This window comes from Dioszegia hungarica (genome assembly GCF_025882075.1).
Source record: "Dioszegia hungarica strain PDD-24b-2 chromosome Unknown MKK02contig_11, whole genome shotgun sequence".
Classification (NCBI taxonomy): Eukaryota; Fungi; Basidiomycota; class Tremellomycetes; order Tremellales; family Bulleribasidiaceae; genus Dioszegia; species Dioszegia hungarica.
The window spans coordinates 1,094,870-1,114,923 of record NW_026515771.1 but is presented as its reverse complement, the minus strand read 5'-3'; the positions used below and the strand labels follow the sequence as shown (position 1 = coordinate 1,114,923).

General features: G+C 56.0%; 9 protein-coding genes across 9 annotated transcripts; 4 read left to right on the top strand and 5 right to left on the bottom strand.

Moving 5' to 3' along the window:
- Positions 1-452: 452 nt before the first annotated feature.
- MKK02DRAFT_28100 (uncharacterized protein) lies at positions 453-1,027 on the top strand (the record flags this gene model as incomplete). The annotated part of the gene is made up of 6 exons (XM_053087487.1): positions 453-478; positions 542-564; positions 636-680; positions 728-759; positions 810-893; positions 935-1,027. The coding sequence occupies 6 exons, from the start codon at positions 453-455 to the stop codon at positions 1,025-1,027; spliced, it is 303 nt and encodes a 100-aa protein (XP_052944773.1).
- A 161-nt stretch (positions 1,028-1,188) lies between these two features.
- MKK02DRAFT_28099 (uncharacterized protein) lies at positions 1,189-2,427 on the bottom strand (the record flags this gene model as incomplete). The annotated part of the gene is made up of 1 exon (XM_053087486.1): positions 1,189-2,427. The coding sequence occupies one exon, from the start codon at positions 2,425-2,427 to the stop codon at positions 1,189-1,191; it is 1,239 nt and encodes a 412-aa protein (XP_052944772.1).
- An 880-nt stretch (positions 2,428-3,307) lies between these two features.
- Positions 3,308-4,807, bottom strand: MKK02DRAFT_37870 (uncharacterized protein; the record flags this gene model as incomplete). Its single annotated transcript, XM_053089816.1, has 1 exon — positions 3,308-4,807. One exon carries the CDS (start codon positions 4,805-4,807, stop codon positions 3,308-3,310), a length of 1,500 nt encoding a protein of 499 aa, XP_052944771.1.
- Positions 4,808-5,568: 761 nt separating this feature from the next.
- Positions 5,569-9,598, bottom strand: MKK02DRAFT_34389 (DNA-directed RNA polymerase II subunit RPB2; the record flags this gene model as incomplete). Its single annotated transcript, XM_053088929.1, has 8 exons — positions 5,569-5,596; positions 5,653-5,792; positions 5,848-8,037; positions 8,072-8,578; positions 8,626-8,913; positions 8,960-9,217; positions 9,282-9,482; positions 9,512-9,598. The coding sequence occupies 8 exons, from the start codon at positions 9,596-9,598 to the stop codon at positions 5,569-5,571; spliced, it is 3,699 nt and encodes a 1,232-aa protein (XP_052944770.1).
- Positions 9,599-10,153: 555 nt separating this feature from the next.
- On the top strand, positions 10,154-12,080 carry MKK02DRAFT_37868 (putative rRNA processing-related protein; the record flags this gene model as incomplete). Its single annotated transcript, XM_053089815.1, has 8 exons — positions 10,154-10,627; positions 10,676-10,801; positions 10,858-10,963; positions 11,015-11,036; positions 11,086-11,235; positions 11,323-11,462; positions 11,556-11,698; positions 11,805-12,080. 8 exons carry the CDS (start codon positions 10,154-10,156, stop codon positions 12,078-12,080), a joined length of 1,437 nt encoding a protein of 478 aa, XP_052944769.1.
- A 281-nt stretch (positions 12,081-12,361) lies between these two features.
- MKK02DRAFT_16184 (putative GAMM1 protein) lies at positions 12,362-13,852 on the bottom strand (the record flags this gene model as incomplete). The annotated part of the gene is made up of 8 exons (XM_053085591.1): positions 12,362-12,676; positions 12,811-12,969; positions 13,047-13,281; positions 13,336-13,483; positions 13,540-13,569; positions 13,624-13,674; positions 13,726-13,762; positions 13,811-13,852. The coding sequence occupies 8 exons, from the start codon at positions 13,850-13,852 to the stop codon at positions 12,362-12,364; spliced, it is 1,017 nt and encodes a 338-aa protein (XP_052944768.1).
- Positions 13,853-14,134: 282 nt separating this feature from the next.
- Positions 14,135-15,719, top strand: MKK02DRAFT_37866 (uncharacterized protein; the record flags this gene model as incomplete). Its single annotated transcript, XM_053089814.1, has 7 exons — positions 14,135-14,392; positions 14,448-14,677; positions 14,771-15,017; positions 15,136-15,282; positions 15,333-15,419; positions 15,476-15,645; positions 15,701-15,719. The coding sequence occupies 7 exons, from the start codon at positions 14,135-14,137 to the stop codon at positions 15,717-15,719; spliced, it is 1,158 nt and encodes a 385-aa protein (XP_052944767.1).
- A 754-nt stretch (positions 15,720-16,473) lies between these two features.
- On the bottom strand, positions 16,474-17,643 carry MKK02DRAFT_28094 (uncharacterized protein; the record flags this gene model as incomplete). The annotated part of the gene is made up of 3 exons (XM_053087485.1): positions 16,474-16,920; positions 17,134-17,354; positions 17,547-17,643. The coding sequence occupies 3 exons, from the start codon at positions 17,641-17,643 to the stop codon at positions 16,474-16,476; spliced, it is 765 nt and encodes a 254-aa protein (XP_052944766.1).
- A 584-nt stretch (positions 17,644-18,227) lies between these two features.
- MKK02DRAFT_37865 (G-protein beta subunit GPB1) lies at positions 18,228-19,551 on the top strand (the record flags this gene model as incomplete). The annotated part of the gene is made up of 5 exons (XM_053089813.1): positions 18,228-18,333; positions 18,393-18,885; positions 18,938-19,069; positions 19,173-19,485; positions 19,540-19,551. The coding sequence occupies 5 exons, from the start codon at positions 18,228-18,230 to the stop codon at positions 19,549-19,551; spliced, it is 1,056 nt and encodes a 351-aa protein (XP_052944765.1).
- Positions 19,552-20,054: the final 503 nt, after the last annotated feature.

Sequence of the window (20,054 nt, the reverse complement as noted above, 5' to 3'; positions counted from 1 at the left end):
GGAGGAGGAATGCTCAGCCGGTCGGCGAGGCGAGATATCCCTGGAAAGCGGTGCAGAGCTCTCTTTAGGGTCCTTGCGAAAGATTCTTTTTGTTTCGCTATGGATGGGTGGTGGCAGGGAACGATGGACGAGTGGGAGGGGAGCTATGTGTTGCGGTGGTGGTATATGCTATGAGGTAGAGAAGATAGAAGATGGATGATGCTGGAATGGCTGACAGCTAGTGGGGAATCCCTTTTCTTGCCGCTTTCGGCAATTTACAGATCTATCGTTACGTAAATGCGGCTGCAGTCCCGTGCGTCCGTTACCGTTGTTGCTGCAGCAGCCGATGGTCCGCGATCGAGTGGAGGTGTACTCACCCACTATACATACCGCAGCTAGCTCATACACCCCCTAGGGAACTCCTCAGGCATACTACAGCGAGAGCAAGCTACTCAGATTACCAGAAGGGCACAATGTCGGGCCAAATTATGTGGGGAAAGTGAGTATCTACAGCATCCGCTCTCCTCGCTTCCTTGTCGATGTGTTCGGACTGACCGGTCAGGTTCGCCGTATGGTCAACGATCAGTAAGCTCTCAGTCTCAGGGGGTGTCCAGAACGGCTTCGTCTGATCCGCTGCAAACTGCCTGATGAAGGAGCTGATATGGCCGCAGTAATGGCCAGCGGATGGGGTATCATGACATGTGAGTTCGCCATGGCTTTCAGGAGGAACCGCTTGCTGATTCAACAGGGTCCACCCCCACAGAGCAGCAGTTCTACGATGTGCGTCTTCTTTGGATCCTCAGAGCTCCAGGTGTTCGCTGACATATCAGGCATTATCACCCGAATTGAAGCGCAAGATGGACGACGTCAGGGCGCAAAGGGCGGGGAAGAATGAGATCCGGGACAAGCTCGAGGTGAGCTAGTGACATGTCATGTTGATCTCATGACACCAGAGCTGACTTGTAGAGCGCCAGTGCATCAGACCAGGTGGTGTGGGCAGACCAATTCGCCTCGGCAAAGACAAATACCGGGAATCGGAAATGTATAATCGCAGCTGCAGTGCTGAGGATCATTTCAGGTTCGCAGACAAGACCACACATGTACCAATACATCTATAACACATTGCTCACAGTCTGCCACCCTGTCTAATCTAACCTACTCACACCTCACATCACTGCCAATTCGTCAAAGCACTCTTCGCCACATCCCTCAATCCATCGGTTCGTAGGTATCATCCCAACCATCACCGCCCACCTTGGCCAGTGCGCTGGCAACCCACAGACTACTCGATGCGATGTATCCGGCAACGCTCGCCCCGAATCCCAACGCTTGCCCTGTTTTGTTCAACATCCAGTAACCGTTCGTAAGCCTCGCCTCAGTAAAGTCTGTCAAGCACGAAGCAGCCTTGGTGACTCGTTCGTCTTCAAGAGCCGAATTCAGAGTGGCGTTGAGGCTCGTGAGCGCGGGTGAAACGTACTCATTGATGCCCGAGTGGAGCGTTTGGCTCTGGTATGCGGAGTACAAGCCGCCAGCGGCGATGAGCGCCCCCAGCCCAGTGAGAGCGCAAGCCTTGGCGGAGGGCAGGTATGAGGACCGTAGAGAATTAGGACCGGCAACCTGCGTGGATCCGTTGTCGTCGTGCGAGGCAGCGATGGGTTTGCTTGTCGGCCCTTCCCCGCCCTTTGCCGAGTTGTTCGCCCCGTCACTGCCTTCTGTCGGGCTCTTGAGTGACTTGACCGCATCTGGTGACGAGTCATCTTTCCCCCTCACCTTGCCAGCATGATCAGCCAAGGACACCGCCATATCCCCACCGCCAGCCTTGGGCGTCGCCTGGTCTGTGTTTGTGGATCCGGCCCCCTCCCGTGACGTCTTGCTCTGATGTCCTCCCAAGTTACCAGCGCTCCGGATCCTTCGAACCAGGTTGGCAACAGTGTCGAGCTGGGTACCCTTGATTCCTGACGGCCTGGCGCAGATGGTACCGTCAGTATAGGCAGGGTTCAAGAGCCTGTGGACCAGCGGGTGGGGCTCCCGGAGAGGAGTAGTATCACTGGACTCGCTGGCAATCGGTAGTACCGGCTGTGTGCTTTCAGTCCTGACCATGGCCGGCATCTTGGAATCGTTGCTTCTCGGAGGACCTCGCATGACGGGCTTGACGTCTGCCCCGGAATCTTCCTCCTGTACCTGCACGTGGGGACTGGTGGCCGCAGCGAACGCCAAGCGGGCGAGGTGACTTGCCCCACTGTACGTCGCCTTGGTCCCCCACCAAGAAAGTTGACCGGCACCATTGAGGACCCAGGATCCCCCATTGGCAGCATGGCCAGCCCCAGTGCAAGTCATCTCGGTCAGCGCCTTGGCCAGAGTGGCCAATTGGCGAAACTCTTCTGTGTCATCGTCCGAATGCCCCGGCCGGGGGTAGCTTCCGGGCAACGTTTCTGTCTTTGTCGCCATCGTGCGAGGTGTCGAGGGTGTGGGTGCGTGAGGCCAGAAGGTGATTTGAATTGTGATGGGGTTATATGTGTGGATGGTCTTGATGAACTCGGGGAGAGAGGTGACGGAGATAGGGGTGAAGATGAGTGGCGAAAGGTGGGTTATCAGTAGGGTGGCGAAGAAAGACCGAGGGACTCGAGGGGCTTTTCCAATCCCGTCCCCCCCAGACCGGTGACAGCACAGGTGATAGGGGTTGGGAGGACAAAAGAAAGTCGAAGCGATGATCCTATGTACCCCTGGACAGGTGTTGCGCGTGTGGAAGGGCCTAGACGCGTATCAGGCGGGAGGTGGCGCACAAAGGATGTCCAGGCGGTGCTGGGGAGGTGGGTTATGAGTCGATCTGGGCGGAGCCAGTCGGGTCACATAGCTTACATCTACAATACAGCGTACAGTACGAGTATGTGGCGACAGGCTGAATGAGATCCCGACTAGGGTATGTTACATCTCAAAATATCAAGGTGATATGAGAGGGGCTCTAGCCGGGCTACAAATCAGATAGAGCTTGCCCTCTCAATAAAGCTATGTTTAGATCTGCAGCTGGCTGCATGTCTTTCGATGTCTCGCCACCCTAGTGCCACTTGCTTCCTTGTACGTTCCGAGCTCGCTTACATCATGCGCTGCGACGCGCAGCTCTAGGCTACAGACATGGCGAGACAGCCAGCCAATAAGTCCTCGACCGGGCTCGGGCCCAAGCGTTCCTCTTATACTGAGCCAAGCAATAGCATCTATAACCAAGGTATATCCCGCCGAATATCCATCTATTACTACGTACATTCCCCTACATCTCTCTATTTACTCATCTGTCCTGGGTATAATTCTCAACGACTCGGTCTCAGCCCAACTAATCAGTATCATTGACCCCAGTCTCATCGACCATTCTTGATATCCAATCGGCAACGAAGTAAGTTGCAGCGCCGGCAATGCCCATCCCGAGGGTGAGGTATGCGCACGAAAGCGCGGTGCTCCTACTTCCGGTATCGTGGGCTGCTCCTCGCCCCTCAGTCTGCTCCTCTTTCGTCACTGCGTGCTCCCGGGCCGGAGCGTTCTCCTTGCGCAAGGATCCGCCACTGTCCTTGACTGTCTCCTGGACCGCTGCACCGGAGCTTGTCGGCTGTGACTGATCGAGCGATTGCAGGTCGCGGGCGGGTTTAGCCTTCTGCTGTTCAGTCGATGATGGTAGCGAGGTAGGCACATGAACTTCCAAATAATCACCGGCGACTCCCTCTTCGTTCGTACCCCAAGAGAAGGGCCGTTCACCATCCATGCTCGACCGCCGACGGGTTTCCGGTAAGACTGACGATGTAGCGAGATGTATATCATGAGCGCCGAGATCGTTTGTGGTGTCTCGATCGTCCGGAGAGGACGGTGAATTTGGGATTCGTAGCGCATGAGTGTCGATCAGGGGATCCACCAGACGCCCAGGCCTTGCCCCCCTCACATGCTTCCGCCTGCGTATCAGAACCTTCGGAGGGGGTCCGACGGTGTCGCCGCCTGTGGAACCGGTATCGGCGTCCTCTCGATGACTGTCATCAAGATTGATGAGGGTCGCTTGACAGGACTGACGTTCCTCTCCGGCGACCCACCAAGGCTTGCTGCGACACTTATCAAGGCTCTTCTTATCGTATGCGGTTCCGTGAACCAGCTCGTCCCCGTGATGGATCCTGACACCGGTAGACAGCTCAGTTTCAGTATCAGGATGGCTTGTGGCGGGGTCTTGAGTAGTCTCTTCTGGCTCGGCTGCCGGTGGGTCCGGATCGTCCCAATGTTCAACGGCGTGAGTGGCATCCATAACCAGTTCTTCTCCAAAGCCAAAGCCTCTCCTGCGGGGATCCTCGAGTGCCTGGGTATCCGCCGTCCTCTCGTGCCCGTTCGCCGTAGCTCCGCCTCCACTCTCCGCTGCGGGTACCTCCTGCTCTGGGGGGTCGAAGCTCCAGCCACTTTGCAATTCGTCGACCCATGCCGGCTTCGTGGAAGTCACGCGAGGCTCGTCGCCGTCGGGGCGCCCCAGCGGGCGTCTGTACGACGTCTTGCCGGAGCCGATCGAAGAGCAGATGGATTCAGCATCGCTCCCATCCCCAGCACTCTCTTCCCATCTCTCGACCCCTGCACGGCCGTACTCCAGGTAGCCCCCCTTCATGCTGCCCTCCCCACCGGATTCGTCTCCCCATCCGGCAACCGTACCGCAATCAGAGCCGGCAGGGGACTTGCGGCCGGGTGGTGAGCAATACGCACCATGCCAGCCCTGTCTGTTGGCTGCAAAGGTAAGAGGGCCTAGGCTCGGGGGTTTTCGCGGGCCTGACGTCTTTAAAGTGAGCGGGTCTTGCGTAGGCGAGCCGGGCATCTTCGGCTGGCGGCCGTCAGGAAACCTATCCCAGGCTCCGCGATTTATGATGCTGGGGACGCTCGGGCTCATGGCTTTCGCTGTGACTGATTGTAGTGAGTTCTTGAAGTGATATTGAGTAGTCAAAGGGAGTAAAGAGGGTTTGGATATTTGGTGAGGTGCAAGGGGATGAGAGGTGATGCTGAGATCAAAAGTGGGGTTGACCCCTCTTATATACTACACTGGCGACCACGGCCAACCCCATCAGGGCAGCCATCAAAGGATCGCTTGTAACCATCCATAGATCAGCCAGCGTGCGACGTGTTCGTAAAGACCCAAACTCGCATTTTGGGTTTCAAGGGGTAAAAGGAGCTCCAGGGAGGTTGTACTCCGACACACGTTCCAGCTTTTCGAATGTTCTGGCAGTCGGTAGTATCCTCTTGGGGGATCTAGAGGCTGCTGCACGGCAGTGAGGGTAGGAAACAGCAATGAGCAGAAAAATCAAGTAGCGTGGCCGTGTACGGCACCGCCGTAAGTACCGCGGACGGTTTCGGGTGGTCAGGAGCCATCTATCATAAGTGGGCCTATCTAGCGTGCTCAGCACGGGTCCCGGTCAATATGCAGAATGGTTAGATGTAGTCAGATAACAGTACAGGTTGTACATCATGAGCCCCATGAAACGGTATGCTAATGCTGAAATAACCTTCCCTCCCTACCGAGCTGAAAGGCCTCGCCCGCCCACACCCGTCCTTCTCCTCCTCTGATCATCTCCGAGACCATCATCAATCGGCATCACCGTACATCCGCACACTATTATCATCAGCCACTATCCTCCCACCGTGACCGAAGAGCTGAGCTGGACTTACGCAATATTCATCGCCTGCAATTCCTGGAACAGCAATTTCGCGGCGTACGGCAAATACACCTGCGATATCTGGGTACTGTTCCGGCAGACAGAGCAGTGGAACTCTTGCTTTTTGAGGTTGGCGACAGCCATGAGACCACACTGCTAATCAGCCGCGACCCTAAGGACATCATCACCGCCAAACAGAAAGACATACCTGGTCACAAACATGTATTCTGAACGCATCGGACGAATCGTACATCCTCTCCTTGAGGAACCCTGCAATCCCATGCGAGATCATACAATCTCTCTCCATCTCTCCAAACCGCAGCCCTCCGTCCCTACTTCTTCCTTCCACCGGCTGACGCGTCAAGATCTGGAGCGGCCCCCTCGCCCTCGCATGGATCTTATCATCCACCATATGCTTCAGGCGCTGATAGTACGTCGGCCCAAAGAAGACCTGGGCCTGCACCTTCCGGCCCGTATGTCCATGGTACATGACTTCGTACCCGCGCGACTGGAATCCCTTCTCGCGCAGGAGGTTCGAGACGCCCTCGACCGTCAGGTCGGTGAACGGGGTCGCGTCGCCTTCCGCGCCGTTGAGGGTAGAGAGTTTGGACAAGAGACACTCGACCAAATGGCCGATAGTCATTCGGGAGGGGATAGCGTGCGGGTTGATGATGATATCGGGGACGATCCCGTCCGCCGAGAATGGCATGTCTTCCTGACGGTACGTGATTCCGATCGTCCCCTTCTGACCGTGTCGCGACGCAAACTTGTCCCCGATTTGCGGGACCCGAGTGGACCTGATACGGACCTTGACGAATTTATGACCCTCGCCGTTCGTGGTTATCATGACCTGATCCACCACCCCCTGCTCTGTGGATTTGAGCGGGGTCGAGACATCCCGCTTTTGGTGTAGCTGGGTCCGCTGACCCAACTCTTCCGATTCCGCAGGAATAGGCGCCGTCTTGCCAATGATGATATCGTCCCCGTTGACGTTGGTAGCCGGGGCGATCAGCCCGTCCGAATCGAGCTTGGCATATCGATCCGCGGTCCCAATCTTCATACGGAGCGTATCGCTCCGATCGGGCTTTTCGATCGTTTCCGCCTTTTCCAACCCCGACACCTTCTCTGTATCCGTGTACGACCGGTAGTACAGCGATCTGAACAGACCCCGGTCGATAGAGGTCTGGTTCATAATCACCGAATCTTCCTGATTGTACCCCGAGTAGCACATGATGGCGACGATGGCGTTTTGGCCCGCTGGCAATTCCGAGAATTTGAGGTACTCCATCGACCGGGTAGTCGCGAGTGGTTTTTGGGGATAGTACAGGACGTTGGCCATCGTGTCCATCCGGAGTTGGTAGTTGGTGAGGTGGATACCCATAGCCTGCTTGCCCATGGCCGATTGGTAGGTATTACGAGGGGATTGATTGTGGTCAGGGAAGGGGACGATACTGGCGCAAACACCGAGGATCATGGCGGGATGAATCTCCATGTGTGTGTATTGGCGAGACCAGTTGGTTGATTTTATACGGGCGGTGGGGTCGAATCCGGCGAGATTGTGAGCCGCACGACGAGCGACGAGCTCCTCCTTCCCGCCGGCCGTCCGGGCATTCTCGAGATCGTCCGACGACATGGCAATGAGGATAGTCTCCTCTTCTGCCGCATCGACATACTCGATGATCCCTTCGTCCAGCATCTCCGCCCACGACTGCCCCATCGCCCCCGTCCCATTCTCGTTCCGCTCCTCGATCCGCTCGATATGATGCCGCTTGAGCTTGAGCCGCTGGTCCCCACCGACGATAAAGACCGGCCGACACACCCGCCCCGCGTCCGTTTGGAGCCGCAACTCCTTCTCCCGGATATCTCGCACAATACTGATCTCGTGCTTGATCTGTCCCCCTCTCCGCATACTCAGCAGGTTCGCCCATAATGTGGGCGCTTCCCTGTGAATCCCCATCCACACCCCATTGACAAACACCTTGGTCGCTTCGGGTGCATTCATAAACTCGCCCTGGTCCTCCAATCCCCATTCCTCCAGGAACTCCATGACCGGCGCCGAGTAGGATCCGACCGAGATGTACGAGAGCAGCGCAAGGTTCTTGACGAGACCACACGCCGCTCCTTCAGGCGTTTCGGCGGGGCAGACCATGCCCCAGTGGGTATTGTGGAGTTGACGGGGTTTGGTGGCTTTGGAGCCTCGGTCGATAGGGGTGTTGGTACGGCGGAGATGGGAGAGGGTGGAGGCGAAAGTGTAGCGATTAAGTACTTGCGAGACACCGACTTTACGGTTGGCGCCGGTACCCCAGTTTCCGGTCGAGATGGCATACCGTAGACCTTCAGTGATGATGCGGGGTTTGATAGCTGGGCCGAGGTGGAATTCTTTGTTGTTTTGGACACACTGACGTCAGCTCCATCTCCGGTCCAGTACTCACAGCTTTGAGATGATCCCGAACACCCTTCGTCAACCCCTGGAACAGCTTCCTAAACAAGCCCGCCAATAATGGACCCGCCAGGTCCAACCGCTTATTCCCAAAATGATCACGATCATCCAGCTCCCTCCGCCCCAACACCGCCGAGCATAATCGATGCACCATGTACCCCAGGTAATACGCCTTCTTGGACTCGAAGCCCTCTCCGATCGAGACGTGGGGCAGGAAGCTCATCTGCAGGACGTCGAATGCCGCCCGCTGACGCTGTTGTCGCGTCCCGCCCTCGGCTTGGCCACGACGACCGATAAAGTCCAGAGCGGCATCTCGGTCCTGCACTGCGAACGCCTCTTCGATACATGGTCGGAGCATCTCGAGCATCGCCGAGTCTTCCGGGTCGAAACAGATGTGGTTGAGGACGTCTTTGTCGGGGACGATACCGAGCGCACGGAAGACAATGACGACGGGGATATCGACTTTGACGTAGGGGAGTTTGACGTGGATGACCGAGCCCTATAATGTCAGCTTAGGTCAATGCGAGGGCAAATTCTTGAGCTTACCGAAGTCCCACCGCCCGAAGCTCGGGGGTACATCCTGACCTCCATCTCGCTGATCCTCCCCGACTTCTCCAGATGACTCGTCACCGTCGAGTAGAAGGTGAACGGCGACTGCTTCTTGAAGACGTAGACCTGGTTGAACGCCATCCTCTCTTGCGCAATCAACACCTTCTCCGAGCCCTTGACGACGAAATATCCTCCGGAATCGTATGGGCACTCGCCGATACCGTAGAAGATGTCCTGAGGGAGCTCATGAAGCAAACAGAAGTTGGACCGGATCATGAGAGGAATCTGGATGTCAGCTGATCGCTCTCTTGAGCAGCTCCGAACAGCTCACCTTTCCGATAAAAGCCCTGTCTGCCTCAATCAACTCATCGCCGTCAATCCCAATTTTGGGCTTCCAGTCCGCCTCGACCGGATCATCCACATTGTCCGCTACGAGTAGTCTGCTCTTGACCTCGACGTAGAGCGGCGCCGAGTAGGTAAGATTCCGGAGCCGAGCTTCTTGCGGGAAGAGCATGTTGGTCGTCCCGTCTTGCTCGGTCATGGCGGCTTTGGAAAGGTAGATTTGGCCAAAGGTGATTTCGTAGCGTTTCTGTGGGTCAGCCGAGCGTCACAGCAGACAGGGTCTAGGTTCTATCTCGAGATCATGTACTCACCGACTCCTTGTCTGCATCCACATCCCCCGTATACTGCGCGTGTTGATCCAGCATCAACCTCGAATTCTCATCCACGATCTCCTGCATCGTATTCTCGACAAACTCATTGAAGCTCTCCAGCTGCTGCCGGACCAACCCCTTCTCTTCAAAGAAGGTAGTGATGATCGTCCAGTAATCCTCCTGCTTCAACTGATCCTCTTCCTCTCCTTCTCCATACCCATATCCTCCACCTGCACCACCTCCCCCTGCTCCATACGCTCCATCGCCCGCGCCTCCGTAAGCATAAGGATCCTCCTGCTTTGGCTCCTCCTTGGCATCGCCGTACGCGTACGACGGATTAAAGTCGAAGTCGTCGATATCGATCGCGGACGCGCTGGTTGCGCCGATAGAGCCGTAGCCTGCTAGAAGGCTGTAGCTTGTTCCCTCAAGATGGGGTAAAGAAAAGATTTACCTGCATCCATATTGACTAGTCTAGGGGAGGCAGAGTTGGATTACAAAGGTTTGCCTCGAGGTTAGGTCGAAGCTGGGGATCCGGAAGAACGGAGTGGAGGGTAGCCGCCAGAACAGTCAATCAAGGCGTCCGGTGGCTTTTTGAGTGTGCAGTGCAGAGAAGAGATGTAGATACGAGTAGGAACGAGTTATATAGGGAGAGGCAGTATACAAGGCAAGTTAGCTGTTGGCTGCTTCAGGTGGCGAGGAATGAGGTAACCCAAGGAGTGCCACCCGCCCTATATCGCCGAGAACTCCGACGGAATCCCCTGAAGCGGTAATTCCTGCTTCAGCTACCTCCACCGGGCGCGGGTCAGAATTTCAGAATTCACCTGTCCACCTTTGCTAAACTCAAGCACATCATAGCTATACAACAAGCAAACATGGTCAAGCCAACATCCAACAAGCTCGGCGCGAAGTCCAAGGTATCCTCTAAGCCATCTCCCGCCGCTGCGCCGAAAGGGAAAGGAAAGGCCGCGGCTGCACCACCGGCTCCCAAGGTCGCTCAACCCGCTCCTGCCAGCGATGATGATGTCGAGGAGGAGGAGGAAGAGGATGACGAGGAAGTGGATGAAGATGGGGACGAGTCGGACTGGAGCAGCGAAGATGAGGATGAAGACAATGGAGGCGTGAGCGAGAAGGGGATGCAGCGGTTGATGAAGCTCGTCAGTGAGGCGGATCTGGACGAGGAGGAGAGGGCGAGGTTGATGCTCGAGGATGAGGAGGATAGTGAGGATGATGAGGATGAAGAGGAGGGGATGAGCGGGAGTGAGGACGAGGAGATGGACGGCGAGAGCGAAGACGGTGAGGAGGACGAGGAGGACAGCGAGGATGAGGAAGATGAGGGCGTGCCAAGGGTGAGCTAGCTGCCACTCAATTTTGCTGGCCACAGCTGATATCGTCAGGCTCTGGACAACTCTGTCTTGATTGACGAAGCCGACCCCGATGCTCTGGCGATGGACGACATTGGATCCGACGCGTCCCTTGACGAAGACTCGGTACCTATGCGCAAGCTGATTATCAACAACAAGGTGAGTTAGCTGCTTTTCTCTGTCCGGCACTATGGAACGAACAGCTGACGCCTCAGCCGGCACTACGGGCCGTCACCGAGTCTCTGCGCGTCACTTCTCTCGCATGGCCAGAACACCTCGTCATGTCAAGCAAGGAGGTCATCGACGTGGACCACCAGGACGGTACGTCTACATTCACTCGCCCATTTTTGGGGTGTTAAGCTGACCGTTCAGACCTGCAGCGAGAAACAGCCTTGTCAGTTGTGAAGATCGTGATTAGCTGAACTCCTGAGCTGACATTCCAGCTACAAGATCGCGCTCGACCAAGTCGCTATCGCCAAGAAGCGCGCCGCCAAGTTTGATATCCCCTTTTCCCGCCCAAATGACTATTACGCGGAGATGGTCAAGTCTGACGAGCACATGGAGAGGATCAGGACGAAGCTTGTGGAGGAGTCGTAAGTCCTACCTGTCCCTTCAAGACCATCCGCTCGTGGCAAGGTCTGCTAGACACAAGTCGGCAGGACAAGCGCTGATCCCCGCAGGCAAGGCATCAAGAAGTCCGAAGCTGCCAAGAAACAGCGGGATCTCAAGAAGTACGGCAAACAGATCCAACATGAGAAGATCAAGCAGCGGGAGATGGACAAGAAGAGCTTTACCGAGAAGATGCAGGGTGTGAAGCGGAGTGAGTTGTCTTCTTTATTCTCGTGCTTGACACTCATCCCCGTGGGCTGGGTCATGAAAGCAGAGTCATGGAGAGTATAGCTGACTTTTACAGAGCGGAAGGACGGGCAGGACTTGGGTGACGATGACGAGTTTGGGATTCAGCTGGATGATGAGCCTGAAGAGAGGGAGTCGAGGGGCGGCGCGAGGGGTGGACGAGGTGGGCGGGGCGGACGAGGCGGGAATGACAAGTCCAAGGTATGTCATCCTTCATTCCTGCTGTCTCTCTCCCATCTCTCCCTCTGGCATCCCAAACTCACCATCCCTGTTACACTCCCTGGACGAGTAGGGAGCTGATATCCAGATGCCCCGCCACGCCCGGGATGCCAAATACTCGCTCGGCGGGGGCGGGAAACGATCCAAGGAGAATACAAAAGAAAGCACGAACGATATGCCCGGATGGAGCGCTGGCCGGTCTGGTGGACGAGGCGGGCGCGGGGGAGGTCGAGGGGGTGCGGGCGGACGAGGTGGAGGACGGGGAGGGAGAGGTGGTGGCGGTGGTGGAAGGGGTGGGAGTTCGAGAGGCGGGTCGAGTGGAGGTAGGCCGGGGAAGAGTAGGCGGGATGCGGGGCGGGTGTAGGTATTGGTCTGGCTCGGTTTCACGCATTTGGCATGGATCTTGTTGTGTACACATCGGCAGGGCAGTACATCAGCAGCGCAAGGACTACTGGCAAGGTCGAGTATGATGAGGGGAACAGACCTCGCTCGTCGCTTTTATCAGCCTTGAGATCTTGAGCTTTGGATTCGCTGCGGTCAGCAAACGACCCGGGAGCAGGCAAAGCTCCACCGGCTCTGCATAGATCATGCATACATTCACCCTCTATCTCCTTCTTCTCCTTCTTCCTTCGCCCCTCCGCGCGCTCAAGCCTTCAACGCCAACCTCGCCATCTCCAAAACCCCCTCATACGTCTCATTCCCCCCAATAAACCCTGCGGCATGACAAAACACACACCCCTTTACGCCCGCCACCGCGCTCAACTCCGAGTCTCGTACACCGCGCCACGCCTCCGGCAGGGACTTGCGGTTTTCAAACGAGTCGGTGGATTTGGGGACGCACTGGATGCGCCATTTGGCGGAGGGGGTGTCGGACTCGGGGTAGAGGATGTAGAGGATGGGAGAGGGGGCGGGGGGGAGGGTGGGCTCGAGGTTGAAGAGGTGGTCTTTCCAGGGGCAGGACTGCTGGGGTTAGCTGTTGCTATGACAATGGAATCTGAAGAAGTGAAAATATCGAGTGAGAGGTGTGCTTGAGATGGAGGAGAAAGCTGAAGGGTGGCCAGGAAAAGCAGACTTGTTGTGGAAATCAGGCTTACCTGATGGAACACAACTACAGCTCCTGAAGGGTCCACCTCCATCCGCTTGTCCAGCGCGGCCTTGACCACATCCCTAGCAGGCAACCACGCATTCGCATAGTAGTCCAGCTGACCGAGGAACTCCTCCCCTGTCATCTGAGACGCCTCCTTGAACTTGGCCTAAATAGTCAGCTAATCTCCCCATTTCAGGATCTGTACTCCAGCTCAGAGACAGACGGAAAAAGTGAATAGCTCACATCGTACACCTCGTCCGAAGTCGGCTCATTCCAATTTGGGTTCAACCGCTTCACCCTCGAGCTCAAATCCGTTCGGTTCGCATACCGCACCTCCCCATCCGTGAGGTTGACACCATTATCGATCGCGTCGACCGACTCGATGAGTTCGGCGTAGAGGGTGTGCCACAGAAGAGAGACGTTCGGGTCGGATTCGGGCAGACCAAGCCGGCGGGCGATGATGTGCTTGCCAAAGTGTCTAAGGGGTAAGCTTGGACCCCTAGCGCAACTCTTAGTGTGGTATTGAGCTTACTTGTAGACAAGACCAGCGGATGAGAGTTTGATCTTGTCAAACCCGCCCGAACCGAACACTTCGGTAAATCCCCGCTGATGGTGGTCGTACCGGTGCGCTTCGGGCGAGTAGACGCCTCCCACGTCGACGACGATATCGAGGGGCTCGACTGAGAGGTCAGCTTGATCCTGACTCGCAAGATGAGTGACGGGGAAGCTGACGCACGCTTCTTGGGGTCCCGGGTACGGACAAGGTCTGCACGGTATCAGCTTTTGACCTTCGCAATACTTGGAAGGAGGCGGAGCTCACCGGCATCCTTGAATTCGTCCGTCTGGCGGAGCATGAACACAGCAAGCGCCTCTGCCAGATCAACTATGCCCCATCGCACAATTTCGAATAGAAATAGCTCACCATCACAGTGGAAAGTCCCCGAGTGGGTCCCGATAGTCTACTTGAATCAGCCTTTCTGCCCGCACGTTTGAGCTCATCAGCTGACCTTGGTCGACTTCATCCTTTTCGCGATTGGGTCAGAGGACATGTACGCTAACGCAGAGAACGATGGTATGAGGCGGCTTCTTGAGGCTAGAAGAGGTACTGCTGAACGACTGAGCAAGCGGGGGAGCATAGACTTTTGGAACTATGCTATATGGGCAAGTAGAAAGGTAGTAGGAAGAGCAAGGTGGAGCTGCCTGAAATTCCGACCTAAATGACAACCTTCCCACGGTGTCCAGCTCCACATTCCTCAATTAGCACAGCTGAGCACCAGTCACGCGGAAGCTCCACCTCCACCTTTCTACCTTCTCTCTACCGCCCTGCTACCATGTCCGACCCAGCAGCTTCTTCCAGCACCGCTACAGGCTCCGACCTCCCGGAGAATGATACCAATGGCATCCAAGAACCCAAAGCACCGGACGTCGAGGCGCCCAAACCTGCAAAGCCGCGCGCCCGACTGGGGCCTATGGAAATCGTCCAACTTCCCGGATCTGATTCAGAGCCGGAAGACGACGATGATACCGCTGTCAATACAGAGGAAGAGGCAGATGAGGACTTGCTCCGGGATTTCCCAGATGATGCGGAGGTGAGCTTTCCCTCTCTCTAGCTACGACGCGCGAAGGACACAGCTCATCAAGTAGGACATCCACCTCCAACATTCTCGCCTGAAATCTGAAAACCTCCTCCCTCTCAATTTCCCCCGATTTGGGAAACATCTCAAGCGGCTCTGTTTGCGGCAGAATGCTATTGCTTCGCCCTTGCCCGAAGGGGTGTTTGAGGGGTTGGAAGTGCTGGATGAGCTGGATTTGTACGATAATCGGCTGGGACCAGTGGTGGAAGATGAAGAAGTCAAGGGATGTCCCAATCTGATGTGCGTATCAGCGTCTCCTTCTTCACCGACACTTGAATGATGATTCTTGCTGTACCCGAAAGCAGTGATACACGACCTTTGGCTGATCCCCAGCTCACTCGACTTCTCTTTCAACAACCTCCGTCACCCCCCTACACTCCCTTCTCAGACCCGCCTCAAAATCCTCTATCTCGTCCAGAACAAGATCAACCAGGTCGAGGCGGGCCAGCTCGACTGGTGCAGCTCCACACTGACGAGCATTGAGCTGGGCGGGAATAGGTTGAGGCGGATTGAGAATCTGGAAGTTTTGACTAGGTTGGAGGAGCTGTGGTTGGGCAAGAATAAGATCAGGACTTTGGAGGTAGGTTTTGCTCTGTTCTACTTTATGGACGAGAGTCCTGGGATGTCGTGACTCGAGCAGCTATGAGGTGTGCGACGTGGACATCGTATACCTCGTGTGCGTTTAGCTGATGAAGCAGAATCTGGACGCGTTCAGCAATCTCAAAATCCTCTCGATACAGTCTAACCGGATAACGAAGATGGAAGGCCTCGACGGGTTGGTTAATCTCGAAGAGCTATATTTGAGCCATAATGGCCTGAAGAAGATTGAGGGGTTGGAGAAGAATGTCCGTCCTCTTGCCGTTTCTCCACGCCTGGCATGAGCTGACGTCTGAAGCTGAAATTGCGAACCCTGGATATAGGCAACAACATGATAGAAGAGATAGAAGGTATCTCGCACCTCACCGAGCTCGAGGAGTTCTGGGTAAGCTATCCTCCTTCCACGATAATGAGAGCAGGAGACAGCAGCTGACATCCTAGGCCAACAACAACCAAATCCCCAACCTTCGCGCCCTCGATACCCAGCTCGCCCACATCTCCACCCTCCAGACGGTATACCTCGAACATAACCCGTGTCAGACGAACGATCCGGGAGGGTACAGACGGAAGATCATCCTGGCGCTACCGCAGGTCCAGCAGGTGGATGCTACGTGAGTGTCTTTATCCTCGCGTGCGCCGCGATATCGGAACGGTACTGATGCTTAGATTTGTACGACAGAGCTAGGCCCGACTCGGTAGGGGTAAAGAGATTCGGGCCAAGCTGCACATAGGTACACGCAAAGTGCAACGATAGCATGGTATCTTGACTTAGCTTGGCAAACATGCGACGCTCATCAGACTCCGAGGAGCTAGCCAGACACTTGCGAGGTGGCCGCCAAGCCTCAGTCTGACGCCCGAATCCGCTCACACGACCGATTCGTCGGTGATCACGTCAAATGCTGCTAGTTATCGGGGATAGTGAGGCCCGGTTTCGGGTTCACATGTACTGTTGCAGCGATCTTGAGGTATCAGATCTAGATCATCGATCAGATTCAGATCCCCAACATCAGAGCTATCAGATAGCGCATATCGGCCGTAGCGGGCGTTTAGAAGCTTAGCGATACAGTAGGCAGCACTGAACATCAAGAACACCAAGAGCAGAGCGGCGTGAGAGGCTTACGGTATCAAGCGATCGACACATTCCTCAGAATGATCGATGCAGCGGCTGCCCGGCCCGGTCCGAGTGGATGACCTCTACATCCGCCTGCTCCTCTGCGCTGCGGCTGTGGATTCCTACGCTTCTTCACTGCAGCTTCTTACAGAAATACGGCCGTGCGCCGCCGCGGAGAAGTAGAGTGGTGTAATCTCAAAAAGAAGACCACCCTCGAGATGGAATGACGAAATAAGCATACCAGGCGCCTTTTGTTCCTTGCTCGACCCTGGATATCGGTCCTCGGGGCCGAAAGAGGCACAATCAGAGGTCTCGGAGACTATTGCCATCAGGTGTATTCCCGCAGTCGTATGCTCAGTGCGCTACCAATGTTCTTTGAGGGCTTCTGAAGGCAGCAGCCGCAAGCGAGGTCTAGAGCGCCCAGAAAATGGGCGCGAGGCGTCAGGCGGCGCCACATCGGCGGGAAGAAGAGTAGAGGCGACATACGGAATCCGGTACCGGTGCATACCTTCGCAGCCCATAATCTGCCGAGACAGGCACGACCATTCCGAGCAGGTAGAGCCACTTGAAGTCTTTTCCATTGGTCCAGAGCTACAGTGCTCGCTCTTGCCTTCCTTACCATTTTGCTGTTCCCCTCTAGCTGCACCATCGCGAAAGTCAGAAAGGCTTGCAAGAGTGAATCTCGAGCGTCCACTACTATCACCAGTACGCCACGACGATCCTTCTTTCGCGATCGACCTTTCTCTCGGCACGGCCTGGACCCTATACCGCACCCCTTCATCCGTAGCTAGCTCAACTTTCCGCTTTGCTCATCATCAACACACTACTTCTATCTCTCCATCTCGCCTCGTGTCGCACCACCTACGCGGACCAGCCCGGTCGACTGCAGCCGTCCTCGCGCGACAAGAAATTTCCGAGACCACAAAAGGAGTCAGGCGCTCATTCTCTCCTCATCCACTTCGTACACGGCCCACCACCTTTTACACACCTTTTCGCGCCGGCTCGCCCATCCATCCCACGCTCTTTCCACTCCCATCAACAGCCATACGCACAACCTTCGATCACCACCTCCACCACACCCCGCACGGACCGGACTCTCCACCTCGTCATTGCCTCCCGAATCCCGGGGCTCGTGTTTCAGGTGGTCCCCCCCTCGCAATCTCGGCGGTTTCACATCCTTCCTTGAAGACAGAGCCAAAAGCGGTGGAGCTGCACCCGTCCAGACCCGCCAGGAGTAGAGTGATCAGACTATAGAGCAAGAACGAGCAATATTCACGCTCGGTACGTCACTACACCATCCACAAGCGGTCAAGCCTTTGCTGATAAATAAGCTCCGACACATCCCTCGCGCACACACCTCCTCCGCCTTTCGCTCACTTGAGCTTTCATCCCTTCACTCACCTCTTCCTCTGCGTTGCGTTTGCCTTCGCCGATCATCGATCACCGCGCATCCCGAATAAGCACCACCTTCGTCCCTCTCCCGGAATCGCTCAATCATACGGGCACCGCGCCGAACGCTGGAAGGCACTGAAGTGGATCGCTGAAAGGGCTCCAAAGGACCCGTGGTGTGCTCCGTGTGTGCCTGACTGATAGACCTTGCAGTGAGTCGCGTTCCCCTCTCTCTCTCCTCTTCCCCATATCTCCTCTATACCCTTCGCATATACCCTCATCGGGCCAAGCTGAACAGCCAGAAAGTGGTCCGAGCTCCCATACCCTACTCCGCGGTCAATTCACTTTGACTTGACCAACTAGCGCCATATCCCTGCGCTCGGACCCGATATTCAGGCCCGTGCCCCATCACCCCACACCTTCACACCCACTTCCCATCTCTCTCATCGACTACCCTTTCTACCTATACGCAACCCCTCATCTCTGGCCCATCCCCTTTAATTCCGTACGTCCGTCTCTCAGGCTCGTGTGGACCTCGCTAACGCGTCTTTCTCCTCAACTGAAACGTCCGCTCGTCCCCATCCTTTGGCTAAATTATCAACATCCCTCTGCCTCTTCATCGATCACTCGCTCCATCTCCTACATCTTCTCTCGATAGCAGATCCCATACCGAGAATCAGCAAAACCACAGCCATGTCGCAAGCGGAAATACAAGAGAAGATCTCGGCGGCGAGGAGAGAAGCGGACGGGTTGAAGGATAAGATCCGGACGGCGAAGGATCAGACTGCGGACACGAGTCGTACGTCTTTCTTCTCCGAGTACTGGCTCCGTCAAGAGGAGACTGGAGCTGACCCCCAGTCCGGGCAATGGCCAACGACACCGCCCCTTTACCCCGTATGACCCTCAAATCCCGACGCACCCTCAAAGGCCATCTCGCCAAGATCTACGCCCTCCACTGGGCGGCCGACAACCGCCACATCGTCTCTGCCTCGCAAGACGGCAAGCTGATCGTCTGGGACGCCTACACCTCCAACAAGGTACACGCGATCCCCCTCCGTTCGTCCTGGGTCATGACGTGCGCCTATGCCCCTTCGGGCCAATACGTCGCGTGCGGCGGTCTCGACAATTTATGCTCCATCTACTCGCTCCGCGGTGCCGAGCCAGGACAGCCCGCCGCTGCCGTCAAGGTCTCGAGGGAGCTGTCGGCGCACTCGGGGTACCTGAGTTGTTGTCGGTTCATTGATGATCGGAAGATCGTGACGAGTAGTGGGGACATGACGTGTATGCTCTGGGATATAGAGCAGGGAGTGAGGACGATGGAGTTTAATGATCATACTGGGGACGTCATGAGGTGAGTTGATGTGTTCACGATCACGAGCAGAGCCCAGAAGCTGATCAATTAGCATCTCGCTTTCACCAAACCACAACCTCTTCGTATCAGGCGCGTGCGACGCCACGGCCAAGGTCTGGGATATCAGGACAGGGAAGGCGGTGCAGACGTTTACGGGGCATGAGTCGGATATCAACGCTGTCCAGTGAGTCACAGTCTACTATCTCACATGTCCTGACCTCTGCTACTACTCGCTCTCTTCCTTGCCATTCTTGTCGCTGCAAATGTCGGACCAAGCTGATATTCAGATTCTTCCCCAACGGCGACGCCTTCGCTACCGGCTCCGACGACGCCTCGTGCAAGCTATACGACCTCCGCGCAGACCGCGAGCTCAACACCTACGCCCACGACAATATCCTGTGCGGTATCACCTCGGTCGGCTTCTCCAAATCCGGCAGGGTCCTCTTTGCCGGCTACGACGACTACAATATCAATATCTGGGATACGCTTAAGGGCGAGCGGGTCGGCGTGCTCGCCGGGCACGATAATCGGATTTCGTGTCTGGGCGTTAGCGATGATGGGATTGCGCTGTGCACGGGATCTTGGGACAGCTTGTTGAAGGTGAGCTCGCCGGCATGGATGTGTGTTCCACGAGCAGTTAGCTGACGATGTCAGGTCTGGTCGTGATCTGACTCCCCACACCGCATCACCGCCTCCTCCGTCCCCCTCACCACATGCCGCCTGCATCACGCCTCGACCCTCCCACCCAACTTCACCTCCTCCCTTCTCAACCACCACCTTCCTCCACTTTTATCACGCCTCTCGCATACAGTGCACTTTCCTTTCTTCAGCTTGTGTCTATAGTCTTTCCGTTCTGCTTTCTCTCCGGTTCCCTTGTCCGCGCATGAAGAAGAGGGGTTGTTTACACGAGGTAGTAGCACTCAAAGATGCATATTCGTTATTGTCAACAAGCGACTTTATACGGTGATAGCCCCCCCTGTTCTCGTCTCAATCCTGCTGACCGCATACACACTCGTTCGATAGCTCAGTAAGGTAGTGTCAGATTCAGGTTGATACAGAGGCAAATTTAGAGTTTGGGCTGTCCTTCTCCCTTTCACCGCCCAAACAGAACGCCTTGACCCCTGTCAACTCTCTCTTTTGCCTTTCACACTCCAGAAAGGTCAGCCAAG